The sequence below is a fragment of the Malurus melanocephalus genome, unplaced genomic scaffold, assembly GCF_030028575.1.
Source record: "Malurus melanocephalus ecotype Western Australia unplaced genomic scaffold, MMel_1.1 scaffold_126, whole genome shotgun sequence".
Classification (NCBI taxonomy): Eukaryota; Metazoa; Chordata; class Aves; order Passeriformes; family Maluridae; genus Malurus; species Malurus melanocephalus.
This window is the reverse complement of record NW_026623358.1, coordinates 1294389-1309815: the sequence shown is the minus strand read 5'-3', so window position 1 is coordinate 1309815 and position 15427 is coordinate 1294389. Positions and strand designations below refer to the sequence as shown.

The following is a 15427-nucleotide window of genomic DNA, read 5'->3' as shown; positions in this document are numbered from 1 at the left end:
CCACTGGCTGATACTTTTTCTAGTGAGTGTTTTTGGCAGATCACAGGGAAGCATCAGCACRAGTCCCACAGAAACTGATCGTGCTGTGTCTGTACTCTGGCTATGTTTGYACCCAGCCTTCAGCTGGCACCTGCTTGCACCTTCCTGGCAGGAATAAATGATGAGAAGATGCCAGAGTGCCTGGGTAGACTGAGGAGCAACACCTGTTCTGGCCTTTTAATGTTTAAACAGCTGTGCTGGATTTGCCAGAGGGTGTCTGACAGTCGTTAAAAAATGATTCCTGAGTAAACAGTTTGGTGTTATTTACTCCAATTCAGCTGTGATAATTCACACTATCTGAAGAGCAGCCTAATCCTGCACTGGCAGGTCTCTGAAATGCTTGCTACTGCTTCAAATAGAAGGATCCTGGTGACAAGGAGAATGATTTTCCCATCGCTAAAGACTGTGGATAAGACAATAAAGATACAACACAATTTAAAACCAAAGGAATTAATTCAGAATGATTGCTAATGCAGTGGCCACAGGCTTGTGCTAATGCAGGGTACCCCTAAGTGCTGACATACATAGAGATGTTGGTTACAGGCACTCGGAGGGGGACAGAGTTTAACCATCTCTCAGGTCTGGTCATACTCCCAGTTTATTTCTTGTTCCTGTTGCACAAGCTGTAGAGGCAGCTCAAGGAATTCCCATTTGAAAACATCCTAGAGGGAAGGGAAACAGTGTGATACTGAGGACTGCAATTCATCTCTCTTCTAGAAAACTGGGCTTTCCTCCTACCTCCATTTGAACATTAGCTACATCTGGAGCTATCTGCTAATCTTTTCTCCACTCTTAGCGGAGATCCTGCTTCAAATGTGGCTTATCTGCTTTGCTGGGTAGATGATGATTCAGTATCCGTCTTCAGATATCTCGACCTGCAGCTTCACATCCCTAGATGCAACTCCCATCTTCTGGGCCTCATGGCTGAATCAGCACCCATTCTCTTGGTCCTTTCTCCCCGTTTTCCTGATATGAACTTACCAAATGACACATCTGAACATTACATTCCTCTTTATGATATATCTGTTGTCATGTCATTCTTACTCTTCAAGATATGCTTCCATCTCTTGCCCTTGATGTCTTCAAAACACCTAGAATGGAAAAGACAGATGTAGATCACCCGATTCACCAGGTTGAACTTTCTRTTAAATCAGAGAATTCCTGGAATTAATCCCGAGCAGAGTATGAACACACGACGAATTGCTTGTCAAGTAAATATTTAAGATGTGTATACAGTAAATCTCTGGAGTTTAGTAAAATCAGGACTTAGGGGCATGTGCAACAGCACATTTCTTACCTACTGCTGCCTTATAAAACTCACAGAAATGGTAATAAGTTCTGATGGCATTCACAATTTTGGAGAGGGTTTTACTTTGCTGTAAAGCTATTTGATTCTGTAATCCTTTTTTGGTCATGCTTTAGACAAATACACTTAAATTAATTATCATAGTTCTAGTTTACTGGTCTATTTCAAAGGAGCTAAAACTAATGCAAAATTTCCTGAGTTCATTAACTGCAAACCATCACCTGATTCTACTAGATAAAGCTTCAGGCTCTCAAAGCRCATGCAACACAGCAATGTTTTGGTTCTAGCTTTGGCTGCTTGGGGTAATTTCACATAGATATAAATGATAATAATACAAGACACGTTGACAGCACTGCTACACGCTTGTAAAAAGAACATACAAATGCACAGTGACASTTCACACAGGGGTTGCACGTAAGCCACTCACAAATTTGGAGTCCGGCGCTGCGGGGAGCCGAGGACTCTTAACTCTCATTAAGTTCAATATGAATTGAGAGTGCCTCGTGGTTCAGGTGCTCGGGCCCTCAGTGAGGCTCTGCACATCCATGTCAGAGAGGGGAGTAATTTCTCCTTTCTAGTGTGTGCGTTTCTAATTGCTACATTAGTACAACTGCCTGATAATCACGAGCAATAGAAATGGCTTTCTGGTACTGAAGAGCTCTTTCTGAAAGTTAATAAAGCTCATTCAACATCGCCTACAGTTTTACAACACACCGTAATGGTAAAATGTAATGAATACAATGTGAGTACAGTACCAAAGCAAGTGTAAAGTTAAAAATGGATCTAGGATAGTGCTGCTCTTGAATATGAGCAGTGCAAGGTGTGAATTACTTCTCTGAGATGGATATAGGAGTTAATCTCTGAACAATACAGCCCAGCTCACATTCAGCTTCACCCCCTTTTGTTTTCCAGATCTGCTTCCGATTCTTTTTTTCCAGTTGTTTCATATGTGCTCATCATTGTTATTTCCATAAAGGTCATTATGCTTTTTATTTATACCTTCCAGTTTCCTACTGGAATTTGGCTATTAAAGGGGTTATATAAACTTCTGCAACAATGTGACAAAAGGACACAGCAGGAAACCAACTCTACCTAAAAAATATAGCATGAATCCCATGTCAATTTGAAATTCCCAGAATGTGTAGCCTAGTAACTGGTGAGATATGTCTCCTGCAGTAGTTAAAAATCCTCAAAAATTCAGTGATAACTTTACATTGTTTTCACTATGTGTAAACAGAGGAGTGTCAAATTTCATTATTCCAGGATTCATCCATGTTTGGTATGCCTATAATGACAGGTTTATTATTAAAACATCACATTAATTGTATGTGTAAGACCTCTAGTTCCTTTTTCTTTCCCTGCATGAATAAGACAGAGCTGTATTTAGGGAGAAAATGGCTTTGTCTACCTGCAARTGAAGATCACGGGAAATGCAGTCTCGCAAGACGTAGATCTTGTAATCAGTAATGCCAAATCCTCATTACAGCAGTGGCATTTTCACCAACTGTATGGTGGATTGCAATTAACACACAAAGAATTATTCCTTTCTTGTGTAACAATATTTTAATGTCAGTAAAAAGTGGTTTTATAGTTCAAGATTACAAATAAAAAAAATATTTCATCTTGACCCTTTTGCCATTTTCCCTCAGCCACATCTTCAGATTTTACTAAAGAAGAAAACATGAAGTGGATGGATGCTTGTTCTACAGAAAGCTGAGGGACTCCCTCCACACTCTGCCATCGCTGGATGTTTCAAAACAGAAGATTTCACTCYAAGTAAAGCCTGATGAGTTACTGTGTCTCCCATGGCGGGGGAAACCACAGGTGCATTTACCACCACCAGATCCTCTCAAGCTGAACCAGCTGGACAGGCACTCAAAGGAACAAGTCAGGCACCTCTCCAACTACCTGGCTGCATCAAGAAGGCACAACATGAGCAATGGTAAAGTCAGTAAACAAAATTTTACTGTAGTATTTTGTAACACAGATACTGTATTTCTCTTTAAAGTGTAAAGCTACCGTCTTACACAAGAAAGATGGACAGACCCTTTTCCAAGACTAATATGGATACAATAAATATGGAGTTTTACATACTAGATCTGTACACAGAAACTTTGTCCCACAGCCATAAAAATTTACATTTAACAGTGCAACATATAATTTAATCCTTTATTTATCTGACATAGGATGTTTACTTACTAAACACAAGCAACTACCTGGTTTAATATACATATTTTATATATATATATTTTATATATATATATTCAACAATCTGTACAGGTTTCTAAACATAAAACTCCAAAAAGGCACAATCGTCTATACAACATGTACAAAAATGGCTGGAGCTGACAAGAAACAACAATTATTGGTCAAGAGTTCATGATTGCACGAAGATTAGTAATGGGTTTGTGTCAGAAAAATGTGCTTTAAGGAAAGGAAGGTTTGCAAAGAAACCTGCAAGTGTTATAAAAAGAACCCTAAAAATAAAAACACAATGAAAAACAAAAACTAGGTTGCTATTACGAGTCTATCCTCATCGTCACTGCTGCCATCGCTAAACTGCACTGTGTTTTGCCGCCGGGGYGGGGCGGCTGGCCTGGGTACCTGTCTGTCCGGGGTGACAGTTCGGTGGACTGGGGACTTGGTTATCGCGTTGGGATTCATCTTGGAGCGGGGCTCTGCCRGGGTAGCCCTCTTCACCTGGAGGGCAGGGAGGTTGCGCTTTGGCTTGCTGTGGTTTGCGAGGTCAGTCTTTTCAGGATCAGCTTTCCCTGGACCAACGGGATTGGACAGCAGGGTGGGCTCCGCATGGCTCTTCCCGCCATACCGCTGGCTGCCAGCCACCGCCTGAGGAGAAGCATCCCAGCCGGCCTGGCTGGCCTCGGCCGYGGGGAAGCCAGCAGGAGCCGGCTCCAGCTGGACCTCGCCGGCTTTGGAGCCTGCGGTGGGTGCCTCGGAGGCTCCGTGGCTCTCGGCACTGGCAGGGCTGACRGAGGGGATGAGGGTCGGCAGGGCGATATTCAGGATCTGCAGGCCGGGAAGGTGTCCCTGAGGGCTGGAGGTGCCCTGTGGAGCCGTGCCGGCCGTCAGCACCTGGAGGCCCACGGCGTTGAGGGTAATTCCCGGAGGGCGCATTTGCGGGGCGATGTTGGTGTTTGCCAGGCCCAGAATGTTCACCGTCTCCATGCCCAGCGGCGGCAGAGGCTGCAGGTTGGGTGTGCCAAGCCCCTGAATGCCWGGCACGCTCACCTGGCCGATGGGAATGCACGGCACCACGCTGTTCACTTCGGCGACTCCCACAGGATTCTTGGTGGTGCCGGTGGCCGTGCCTCCTGTCTCGCTAAGGGCGCTGGTAGTTCTGTGAATCACGCTCACAGCTGGGATAGTGAGCTGCACCGGCCCCGCCTGGATGGGAACAAAGGTGGAGTAGGTGGCCAGGCCGGCAGGCACCACCTGGATGCCCCCGACCGGCACCATGCTGTAGGGAGCACTGGCTTGCCGCTGCGAGTGCAGGGGTAGGTGGCTGAAGAGGTGAGTCTGGGGAGCCCTGGGCTCGGCAGCCAGCTTATCCTCAGGGATTTCACTGTAGGCTGACGGCGCCATCGTCTGCATGCTGTGGTCTGCCGGCGAGGACGGGGAGCTGATGGAGGGCATGCTCTGCGAGAGAACAACATAAGAGTGTTAATGTGGCAGCCACCGCTGCCCTTCAGGGACTTGAAAACACAAGGGAGCTGGGAGTGCTTCCCATACCTCCTTTATGAAAGAACCACACCAAACTGCTTCATAGTATATAAGGTTCAGCTTGAACAATGAACTGATTTCCTTCCTTTCTTTTTCCATCTCGTTTCTCACCCACTGATTGAATTTTCCTCACCTTATTACCCTTGCTTAATTTCTCTCAAACATTAGTACTCAAAAACATTGTTGAATATCTTTTGCATGTGTGTTTTAAGTGGCAAGAAGGCTCCAGAGAATAGTTTTACATGGAAATCACCTCAGGCAAGAAAGTTAAATAGGCATAAGCTGGCTTTTTTGTGCACCAGGTTCCTCTCCTGAAGGCACTGCAGCCTCCRTCAGGCACAGGCAGCATTATGGCTCATCTGTCTGTAGGTGCTTCCAATGTGGCAGACAGGTAGGCAAAGACAAGAGATGGCTGACAASTACAGCGCCTTCAGAGGTGGAGGTGACAGGTGAACACTCGAGTGAGACATGGAACCCACACCCCATTGCTGCCTCAGCTCACTGTGATTTATTTGGTGAACACACATGGACTTAYAATCCTATTTCTTTCCTCCCTTTTCTTCTCAGGCTGGTACTGACCAAGGCTYGCAACTCCTTTCCTAGAACTTCCTAAAATGAGTAGTCTGAAAATGCAGTTGCAATCTCACGGTTATCTTTCTGTTTGAGGCACATTCATCACACACACACAGTGGTGCAACCTCCCTTAGTTTATACAGTCTAAACTCTTAAAACATCTCTAGAGCAAGAACAAAACTGAAAAGCAGACAGAAAAGCTTTTGCAAACTKCTGGTAGAAAATGCATTGGCTAAGGGAGAATCTGATTAACCGGCTGTGCAGTGCCAACCTGTCTAAATGGGAAGATGGGCAAGAGAAAGAAGCCAACATCTTTCTCAGAACTGACACCTCACAAGAAATCCTGATAAATAGGTATAGATGCTTTTGAAGGAACATACAATAGCCTTCCTGAGCTGTCTTGACTCCTTGTCTTGGTTGCAAGAACTGGGATCCACAGCCATACACAATAGGAACAGACTGTAGATTAACCAGTGGAAATGATGCTTCTTTTGGTCTGGGAAAGGAAAATCTGGAAAGGAATTACTGCCTTCTGTTACTTACATGCCCCTTTTTTAATATATTAATGTAGACAATTATTAGAGCTATATAAACAAACACCTTTCAACATTTTTAATTGCGTGAATATTTACTTGAGGCCTCAGTGGTTTTATTTAATGAGGGAGTAAACCCAGTCAAATGTCCTTCTGGTATCCATTGGCAACAATGGAACCTAAACTCCACATACTAAGACCCTACCCATTTTATAGCAGGTATATACAGTGATCAGAGACCACTTAATTTGAGTCTCTGTCACTCTACAGACTTGCTCCAATTTGCATTTGCCACATGAACTCACAGTTCTTACAAGCAGGGACAAACCTGTGTCAAAAAATGCAATGCAGCAATAATTTTTACCATTTCTCCATGTCAACAGTTTGCTTTGTAAAAAAAATAATCCAGTAGTGTAAATTTTCAAAGAGAAAAGCAAGCTACTACATACTTAAAACAGATTAAAATTTTTACTGTTTATGCTTTTGAAAATTTTCTGCTACTTGTTTTCTATAACTGCATGCAAAATTACAGTTATGCTTGGACTTAATGATCTCAAGATTTTTTCCCAGCCTAAATGATTATATGGTTCTATATARTATTTCTAAATATTGCATTCATCATGGAGAAAGCAGTGCTTTGATTACCCCTTTAATTAAACTATTTTCTGAGCATTACTCTGAAAAGCTTGAATGCCTTCATTGTCTGTAGTAAGAATTCAAAACTTCCAAAAGCTATCTTTAGGGTCAGTTGGGTGATGAGGCTTGCACCGTTCCCATTGCAGCCCATTAAAGCTGTTGCTGAATAGAAAAAGGCTCAACACCTGTCACTTTCCAGGAAAGTGATTTCATGGGCACAGTTTTAAAGACAACAGTTGCCAAAACAGAATGCTCCCACAGCCCAGCACACAGACTGACCTTATCTTTCTGCACACTGCTTGGAAAAGCTGTGTGTCTCGCACATGCATGGGCAAAATTCATCCTTTTCTGATTAAAATCTTCTTTCAGCTTGGAGAAAAGCTGGGAGCACGGGGAAATCAGGTCCTTTTGTTGCYGTGCAAGGGCAATCTCCTAGTTTCCTTGAGCATGTGGTGCTCTTTCTAATTTTACTATTAAGCATATTTGGAGGATAGACAAGCAATTGCACCTTTTTTTTTAATGATAAAGCAAAAATATTAGGGACTAGATTGATTTCCCTTTGGAATTACCAGTGATTGTACCATCATATTTCAGAGTTAAATGACTGCTGAATTCTATCACTTTCCCTGAAAACATCATAACCMGCACCGTATGTTCATTTCACATATTTGTTACTTCCTTCTGATTTGTAATACAATCTACCAGCCCCAAACATCAGCTGAAATGACCGTATTACAGTTAATCCTTTCAGGAAGAATATAAAGAATTTGAAAAGCATTGCTCCTACAGCATCCTTGTGTCTRGAGTCCTACATATTTGTGCTTTGATTAATTTCTTCTGAAAGACTCATCASCCAAGAATTCTAAAGATGAAGGGAAAGTCAAACATTTTGATCTTTGAAAAATCTCCTAACAGATCTTTTTAGAAGGAGAACTTAAAATACTGCTCTCTCCCTGGAGTTAGACACTCCTACCTTTGTAAGAGATGCAGTTGGTATTAAGGAGTGGCCCAAGGCTGTTTCTGGATTGGGGTAATCCACAGACATCTGGCGACCTGGAGATGCAGGAGCGATGTCCGTCAGTGCTGCACCAGCACCGCAGGGCCCCACTCCTCTCTCCTGGGCTTTGTCCTCATGTGCTTCCTTATGGGTGGATTCTGCTGGCGACTTGGATGTCCTGCTGACTGACTGCACCGTGCTAAGGACAGTCATCTTGGTCAGCAGTGCTTTTGGGAGACCATCCATGGAGTCCGTGTGAGCCCCAGTAAAGCAGTCTGGAAGCCTGATGTCRTCATCTGTGCTGGTGGCATCCTGCAGGCTGTGACGAGAGGGGTGGTGCTGGGGGCTGGCCGTTACCGAGGGTGTTGTGGATAGCACTGACTCAGCCTGGCTGTCTTCATCATCATCCTCATTGTCATTTTCATCTTCATCTCCACCATCAGACTCCTCCACGTCATATCCTGACTGGTCATAGCCAAATCGTTGCTTCTCACCTGCAAAAGTGGGAAGYAGAAGGTAAGACAATRGAGGCCCTAGACTGATTGGGAAGGAAGCAGGAGCGAACAACTACAAACCCCAAAAAAACACATGGCACATGTATTTTCCAGTCACACCCCACTGCATCAAAGCATCAGGCAAGACTTTAATTTCTTTTATTTTCCAGTTTATAYATTTATCTATACAGCTACGCAATCTTTCATCTTCTGTTGCTTCCGTGTTGTTTTTAGCCATCTGGATTTGGCTGTTTTCTTTCATGCCATTTGTAACCATTTGCCCAAAGTCACCCTTTACTCTCCCCTCGGGGAGCAGTGAGCAGATTCCCTGTTCATTAGGTTCCCAGTGCAGAGCTGGTCTGTCAGCCTTAGCAGTRGGATATTCTCTGGCTGGTTCTGACTCATAAGTGGGTATCCTTGTACCTAACATGAATCATGGCTGCAAAGGTTTTTGAAGGATGCAAACAGAACGACTGRAGGCTGTTAGTCAGGAATCTGTCTTGTTAGGAGGCAAGACACCAAAATTAGACCTTACCAGATTTCTTCAYCTCGTTAATGTTTTGAAAGGTTTATTAAAAAATCATCCAAGATGTCCTGCGAGCTAAGAAAGCCCTAATCCTATCAAAAATTACCTATGAATYTTTGCTTGCATGAATAAGCCCTCCTGCCTTCAAGTCTTAAAGCCAAACTGCTGTCTAGGGGTAAATTTCTCTACAAAATACAGTTCTGCTGTAGCTTTTCACCTTCTTTTKTATCTAACTTGGAATGAAAGAGTCGTCTTTAGTAAAGTGACARAAAATCCCATCTGCTGCATCTGATTCCAAGCCAGACTGTCTGGGATGATATTTTATAAAAGACAAAATGCTTTGAATACATTAATATTTTTTATTTGATTAGAGGTCTGTCTCCTGAGCTGTCCAAAAAAACCATATCAGCATAAAAATAATTTGGCTCTGTAAAACCAGTGATGTTTGATTAGTGAAAATCTCAGAGATTATGTTCTGGGGAAATCTACACAGCAACTTACCATCGAAATGAACAATTCTGAAAAATTAGACCCTTAAAAAAATTTGAATATACTGCCTGTATTTTAGGCTCCTATGTTGCCAAAACCAAAACAAGCATCCTGAACTCCAGGTAAAATAAATGGGTTTAATTGAGCTACCTCTCAGTAAGTTACCCACCATTATAGGCCTTTATGGTTTCAAATGAGCCATGCAATTAGGAACTAATAGATTCTTTGAAAAAATCCTTCTGTAATGACTTTTCCCTTCTTTGCCTACACAGTAATTTGTATATTGACTAAATATGGAAACTAGATTTCCTGCATTTACTACAGCAGACATGTACATGTCAGATATGTTATTAATTAAAAATATCCCAAATCTTCCAGGTCATTGGAATGATCCTAACAAAAATATTTATCAGAGTTTGAAATMGTCTTAATTTATAATTCCCATCCAGAGACAGAGCTGCTCAAAATAGAAAATACATTTTAGTGGAAAAATGAATTCATTAACATCCATTCCAAAAATATGGCAAGTAGGATTGTTAAAGATATTATTAACAATAACACATGGACTTACTAAACTTTTTTGGTATTTTTTTTCTCTATAATTCTGTGATCTCTATTCTTCACATAAACAGTGTTTCTTCATCATAAAATTGCAAAGCAACATATCTAAAATGTTAGAACATCTACAGATGTTTGATTTCTGAATGGAAACAACTACTGTGTCTCAAATACCAATGACAKGCTAGGGGGTGCCAGTGCCCTCAGCTGGAGGACCATGGCTGTGTGCATRATAAACTCCCAGCTGACTTTGAAGTTGTATGGGATCTGTGCTCCAGCTGGATCCCTGAAGTCTATGAAGGGCCTGGTGGGATTAGTCTGAGAAACCTCAAAGAGCTGGATAATGTCATCGCAAGGCCTCTCTCCATGATTTTTGAGCAGTCTTGGGAATCTGGAGAGGTCTGGTGGTTAATGCTGTCCCARTTTTCAAGAAGGGCAAGAAGGAGCACCCCAGAACCTACACACCTGTCAGTCTCACTTCAGTACCTGATAAAGTTATGGAGAAGATTATTCTGGGACGTACTGATAAACACCTGGAGGACAATGCAGTCGTTGGTCATAGCCAGCTTGGCTTCATGAGAGGACAGTCCTGCTTACCAAACCTCATTTCCTTGTATGACAAGGTGACCCACCCAGCTGATCAAGGGAGGCCAGTTGATGTAACCTTTCTGGATTTTGGTAAAGATTTTGATACTGTCTCTCACAGGCTCCTTCTGGACAAACTGTCCAGCTCTCAGCTGGATAAACACATCCTGTGATGGTTCATGGTTTGAGCATGAAAGGTTACAGTGAATGGAGTGACATCAGACTGGTCACCTGTCCCTAGAGGGGTTCCACAGGGCCCCATCCTTGGCCCTGTGCTCTTCAACATCTCCATAAATGGCTTGGACACAGAACYGGAAGGGACACTGAGCAAGTTCACRGATGATRCAAAACTGAGAGGAGCTGTCAACCCTCTCAAAAGCAGAGAGAACCTGCAGAGAGACCCTGACAAATCAGAGAGATGGGCAATCACCAACGGTGTGAAGTTCAACAAGGGAAAGGGCCAGATTCTGCACTTGGGATGGGGCAACCCTGGATGTACGGACAGACTGGGGATCGAGAGGCTGGAGAGCAGCCCCATGGAAAGGGACCTGGGAATCCTGGTCGATGGCAAATTGAACAGGAGTCAGCAGTGCCCTGGCAGCCAGGAGTGTCCTGGGGGCACGGGGCACAGCATCGCCAGCCGGGCAAGGGAGGGGATTGTCCGCTCTGCTCTGACCTGGGGCAGCCTCACCTCGAGGGCTGGGGACAGCTTTGGGTGCCACAATATAAAAAAGGCATTAAGCTACTAGAGGGTATCCAAAGGAGGGCCATGAGAATGATGAAGGTCCTTTAGGAGAAGCCGTGTGAGGAGTGACTGAGGTCCCTTGGTCTGTTCAGCCTGGAGGAGACTGAGGGGAGACCTCAGTGCAGTTTCAACTTCCTCATGAGGGGAGGGGCAGGCACTGATCTCTTCTCTGTGGTGATCAGTGGCACATCACAGAGGAATGGCCTGAATTTGTGTCAGGGAAGGTTTAAGCTGGATATCAGGAAAAGGTTCTTCTCCCAGAGAATGGTTGGGCACTGCAACAAGCTCCCCAGGGTAGKGGTCACAGCACAAAGCCTGACAGAGCCCAAGAAGTGTTTGGACAATGYTCTCAGGCACTTGGTGTGATTCTTGGGGATGGTGCTGCACAGGGCCATGAGTTTAATGGTCCTTGTGGGTCACTTCCAACTCAGAATATTCTGTCATTCTTTGATTCCCTCAATGCCTCTGTGACAGATATTGGTAGACTTYTTCATGTGTCACATCTGAAGGGTGACCCACAGGTTTCCTGCAACTCTTTAAATAATGCAGGGGGCATTGCAAAGTCTTGGAATTCACTCTGGACTTCCTCTTAACTTTAGGCTCTTTACAAACATCACATAACTATTCTCTATGAAACTGTACTGATCCTTTTCTTTTTTCTCCCTCTTTTCACTTGAATCACATTTTCTATGAAAGCTGATGTCAATCAAGAATGATTGTTTCTACTGGTAAGAGAAACTACCTGAAGTGATTAGACTGACTTGTCACATTTGTAAAGCAAGCAAAACATACCTGCAAAAACAATGYCCCGATTTACAAGAAGAAACTATTTTCTTTCAAATCAACACTTAAAAATGCTAYGGGATTTGCTAGCAAATGCTGCTTATGTAGGAATTTTCTGCATACATCCCAGTTTTATACAATAAAGYCATGGAAAGAGAAAGGGAAACTGTGTGTGGAACAGAGATTCCTTACATGCAGGTCTCCATGGGATATCATTTCCTTCTATTGTTTCCTTGTTTACCTCCACCCTTTGTGCATTTGCCAGCTTCTATTTGAGCGTGGTTACCTGGAGCCAGAGCCTGCAGTGTAGGCGAGGTGACAGCRATGAATGTGGTTCCCTTACTCCCACACTGCTTTGCAACATCAGATGAGAAAAAGATTCCTGACTTGCTTGTTCTGGCAATGCACAAAGGAATGCTTTGCTCTGACTTTTATATCTGCATGCATGTTTGCTGAAACAAGAGGTGCCCAAGCTTTTCCAGTCAAGTGACCCCATTAAGCATTGCTGTGGAGTTACAAGAGGACCTGATGCTGGAGTTTTAAGCAGCAGAAGACCCAGGCAGGTTGTGGGTCTTCTCTGAAGGGGRCATTGGGCTGAGGCTGTGGCCACTCCTTGTGGTGGAAGACTCTCTTCCAAGCAGCATCTTTTTAACAAAGTAGTATTGGCCCCAACCCATTCTGGTAATTGTACACTGCCTACTAAAGTTCCCTGCAGTTTTAATTGGGGAAAAATTAATTCTTCACTTCCAATCTTGAACTATGCACAATTATAACCATATGCTTATGTAGCTGATATATATATATATATATATATATATATATATACACACACACACACACACATACATATAACTAGAACTGACTCAATTTCCAGAGGGAGCAAAATTACTTCTGTGTTTAACTTTCTATGAGGTTGTAAAACGGTGTGCGGTATTTTAGAATGAAGGATGTGTCATAAATTTAAAGTTTCCTAACATATGGAGAAATGGCTTTTGGCATGAAAGTTCAGTTTCTTTTTTAAAAAAGAAAACTGGAAAGAAGTTTCACACTATTAAGTGAAGGCTTATGAAAGCTACTTCTCTTTCGAATTTGTAACTTAATTCTCTTTTTAACAGACAGACTGTTCAAGACARCCTCAATCTTTCATAAAGAGTCTTTTTGAAAGAGTAGGTAATGCCTCTCATCTTCTGTCAACTGCTGCAATCTTTTCTTTTAAACCCTGAGAAAGACACTTTCTTCTTCCTAGACTTCACAGGCAAAAGTGAATTTTAGAGGCCTGAAATCTGCAGAAGTTAGGAACAGCTGRAAATAAAGACCTAGAAGAAAACTGGACAAAACTTTTGATCAGGGATTTTGCTCACATGCCAGCTACAATTATTTTTAAGAAAACTGAATTTTTAATCCTACATATTGAAGTGTATACAAATCATAGGCAAAATATGTTAGTCCTTCATTTATTTTGCTGTCAGTCCTCAGCTAGTCAGCTCTGTATTGTGTTAGTGGTGCTGGTGTTGACCTTGTTGGACAAGGCTCTGGTATACTAACATTTCACTCCASAGCAGAAATGAAAAAACTTCAAGTTCTTTAGCACAATAGCATTAGCTGGTCTTATCATATCCTAATATGTCCATTTGTGACATGCCTGGGGCTGATAAGTCTACATACTGCTTTTCCAGCTGGGATGMTATGGATTAGGTAATTGAAAAGGGYGTCCCAACATACTTTGAAGTTTTTCATTTTATTAAAAGTTTGTCCTATAGGATTTCTTACTGTACATGGTTTTAACAACAACATCTAATTATCATCATACTGCAAAATACTAAAACAAAGGTTCTTCAGAAGCTCAACTTACAGGTTTTAATTTTATTGCAGTATCATTGCCACACAACCTGACTTGCTGAGAACCGCTACAGACCTGGCAATTTCCTGTACCAAATCCAGTGATGAAGTTCAACGGTTTATAACTTAGTCAAATTTCGTTATAACTAAATAATATTTAAGTTTTGATTAAGTTTTAGATTGTCACATAAAGAGCAAAATATTAATTATTTATTCTTTCAGTGGCAGGAAGACAAGAACGGTTTCAAAATACCAGACTGCTCAGTTTTACAGATTCCTAAGTGAATGTACAGTTATGTAGATAACGATACGATTGCTATTAGATCTACTTATTTGGATTAAAGACTTATTAAGTATCTAGTTGCTACCTATGAGTGTCTAAAATTAAATTTAACATTTATTGGCTTTTAGCACCTGAGTAATACAAAGCAGTGTTTATTGTCTTAAGTTCTGGAAGTATCTTCAGTTATGGATTAGCATTTACATAGAAGTATTTAAAAATTAAGCATCTACTCTATATTCTATATATTCTCTATCAAACTCAAGAAAAAATGTAGACTATGGCAAGAAGGGCAGAAGTATTTTTCAGTACGTCGTTATATGATCATAAATTGAAAGTGAGGTCTGTATGCCATCAATTCATGCCATTCTTCTAAACAATTGCAACTCAGACTTGCCTTTCACCTGTTGTATCAGATTTGCAATGGACCATTCCACAACCATTCACACAAGTTTAACAGAGGTAAACAAGTTATGGTTAAACCACGTTAGCATCAGTACCCAAACCTGCTGTCCTCCTGTCCTCCTCCTCTAAGTTTCTTCATAGGCTTTAATTAGCTGATTTCAGTCTCGCTTCAGCTACTGTCCACTGCTCATCACCTTCTAAGAGGACTCACAGTGACATCTACTGGGTTAAATTCAGACTGGTGATCACCAGGACTCCTCAGAAATGAGAGGAAGAAAATCTGTGGGCTTTTGACTACCATACCTAAGGTTACAGAAAGAAATGAAGAGAAACTAACCAAAAAGAGCAACCTCTGCTTTAAGAGATTATTTACACCTAAACCTTCTGAAGTAACTCATATACTGTAAATCAAACCTAGTACTATGTTGTCTATTGCCAGGCTGTGGGTGTAGGCTTTCAGCATGCCTAAAGTACATCTAGTTGAAGAATAAACACGGATATTAACAATAAAAAAATTAAAAATAATTATTGTAAATGATACAGAAGCAGCCTTCCATTTTCTTTGTAAAAGGAGGATATTATTGCAAGGATTTTAATTTATTTTCACTTCTTACATGTAGATTCAGTGAAAACGCAGACTGAGTAATGATTTAAGCTAATGAAGAGCCATTGAAACTCACTTAAAATCTACTGTAAGTAACATCTAGCTAATTAACTTACAACTGTGGTAATAATACTGCAGTTAGTACTGCAGAAAATGAATTTTTTTTTTTAAATATGTGTGTGTGCAGAGATCTATAAATACATATCTGAAACTTACAATTAGGTCTTTCACTGGTAAAGTAATGAATATTTTGGGATAAAATTTCTGCACAGAAACCATTTAAATATTCTGCCC

The 15427-nt window shown here is 41.8% G+C and overlaps 1 protein-coding gene across 4 annotated transcripts in view; it reads right to left on the bottom strand.

Annotated features, from left to right (window-relative positions):
• Nucleotides 1-1827: 1827 nt before the first annotated feature.
• HIVEP1 (HIVEP zinc finger 1) overlaps nt 1828-15427 on the bottom strand; it is a 121973-nt gene continuing 108373 nt past the window's right edge. For 2 of the 4 annotated variants that reach the window (XM_057370446.1, XM_057370445.1), the window contains exons 7-8: nt 7802-8319; nt 1828-5002 (exon numbers count right to left, since the gene is read on the bottom strand). In XM_057370446.1, coding sequence (XP_057226429.1) covers nt 3854-5002; nt 7802-8319 — 1667 coding nt within the window. In that variant the 3' untranslated portion in view covers nt 1828-3853. The remainder of the gene's footprint in view (nt 5003-7801; nt 8320-15427) is intronic. The other 2 variants (XM_057370443.1, XM_057370444.1) reach the window with 1 other exon arrangement.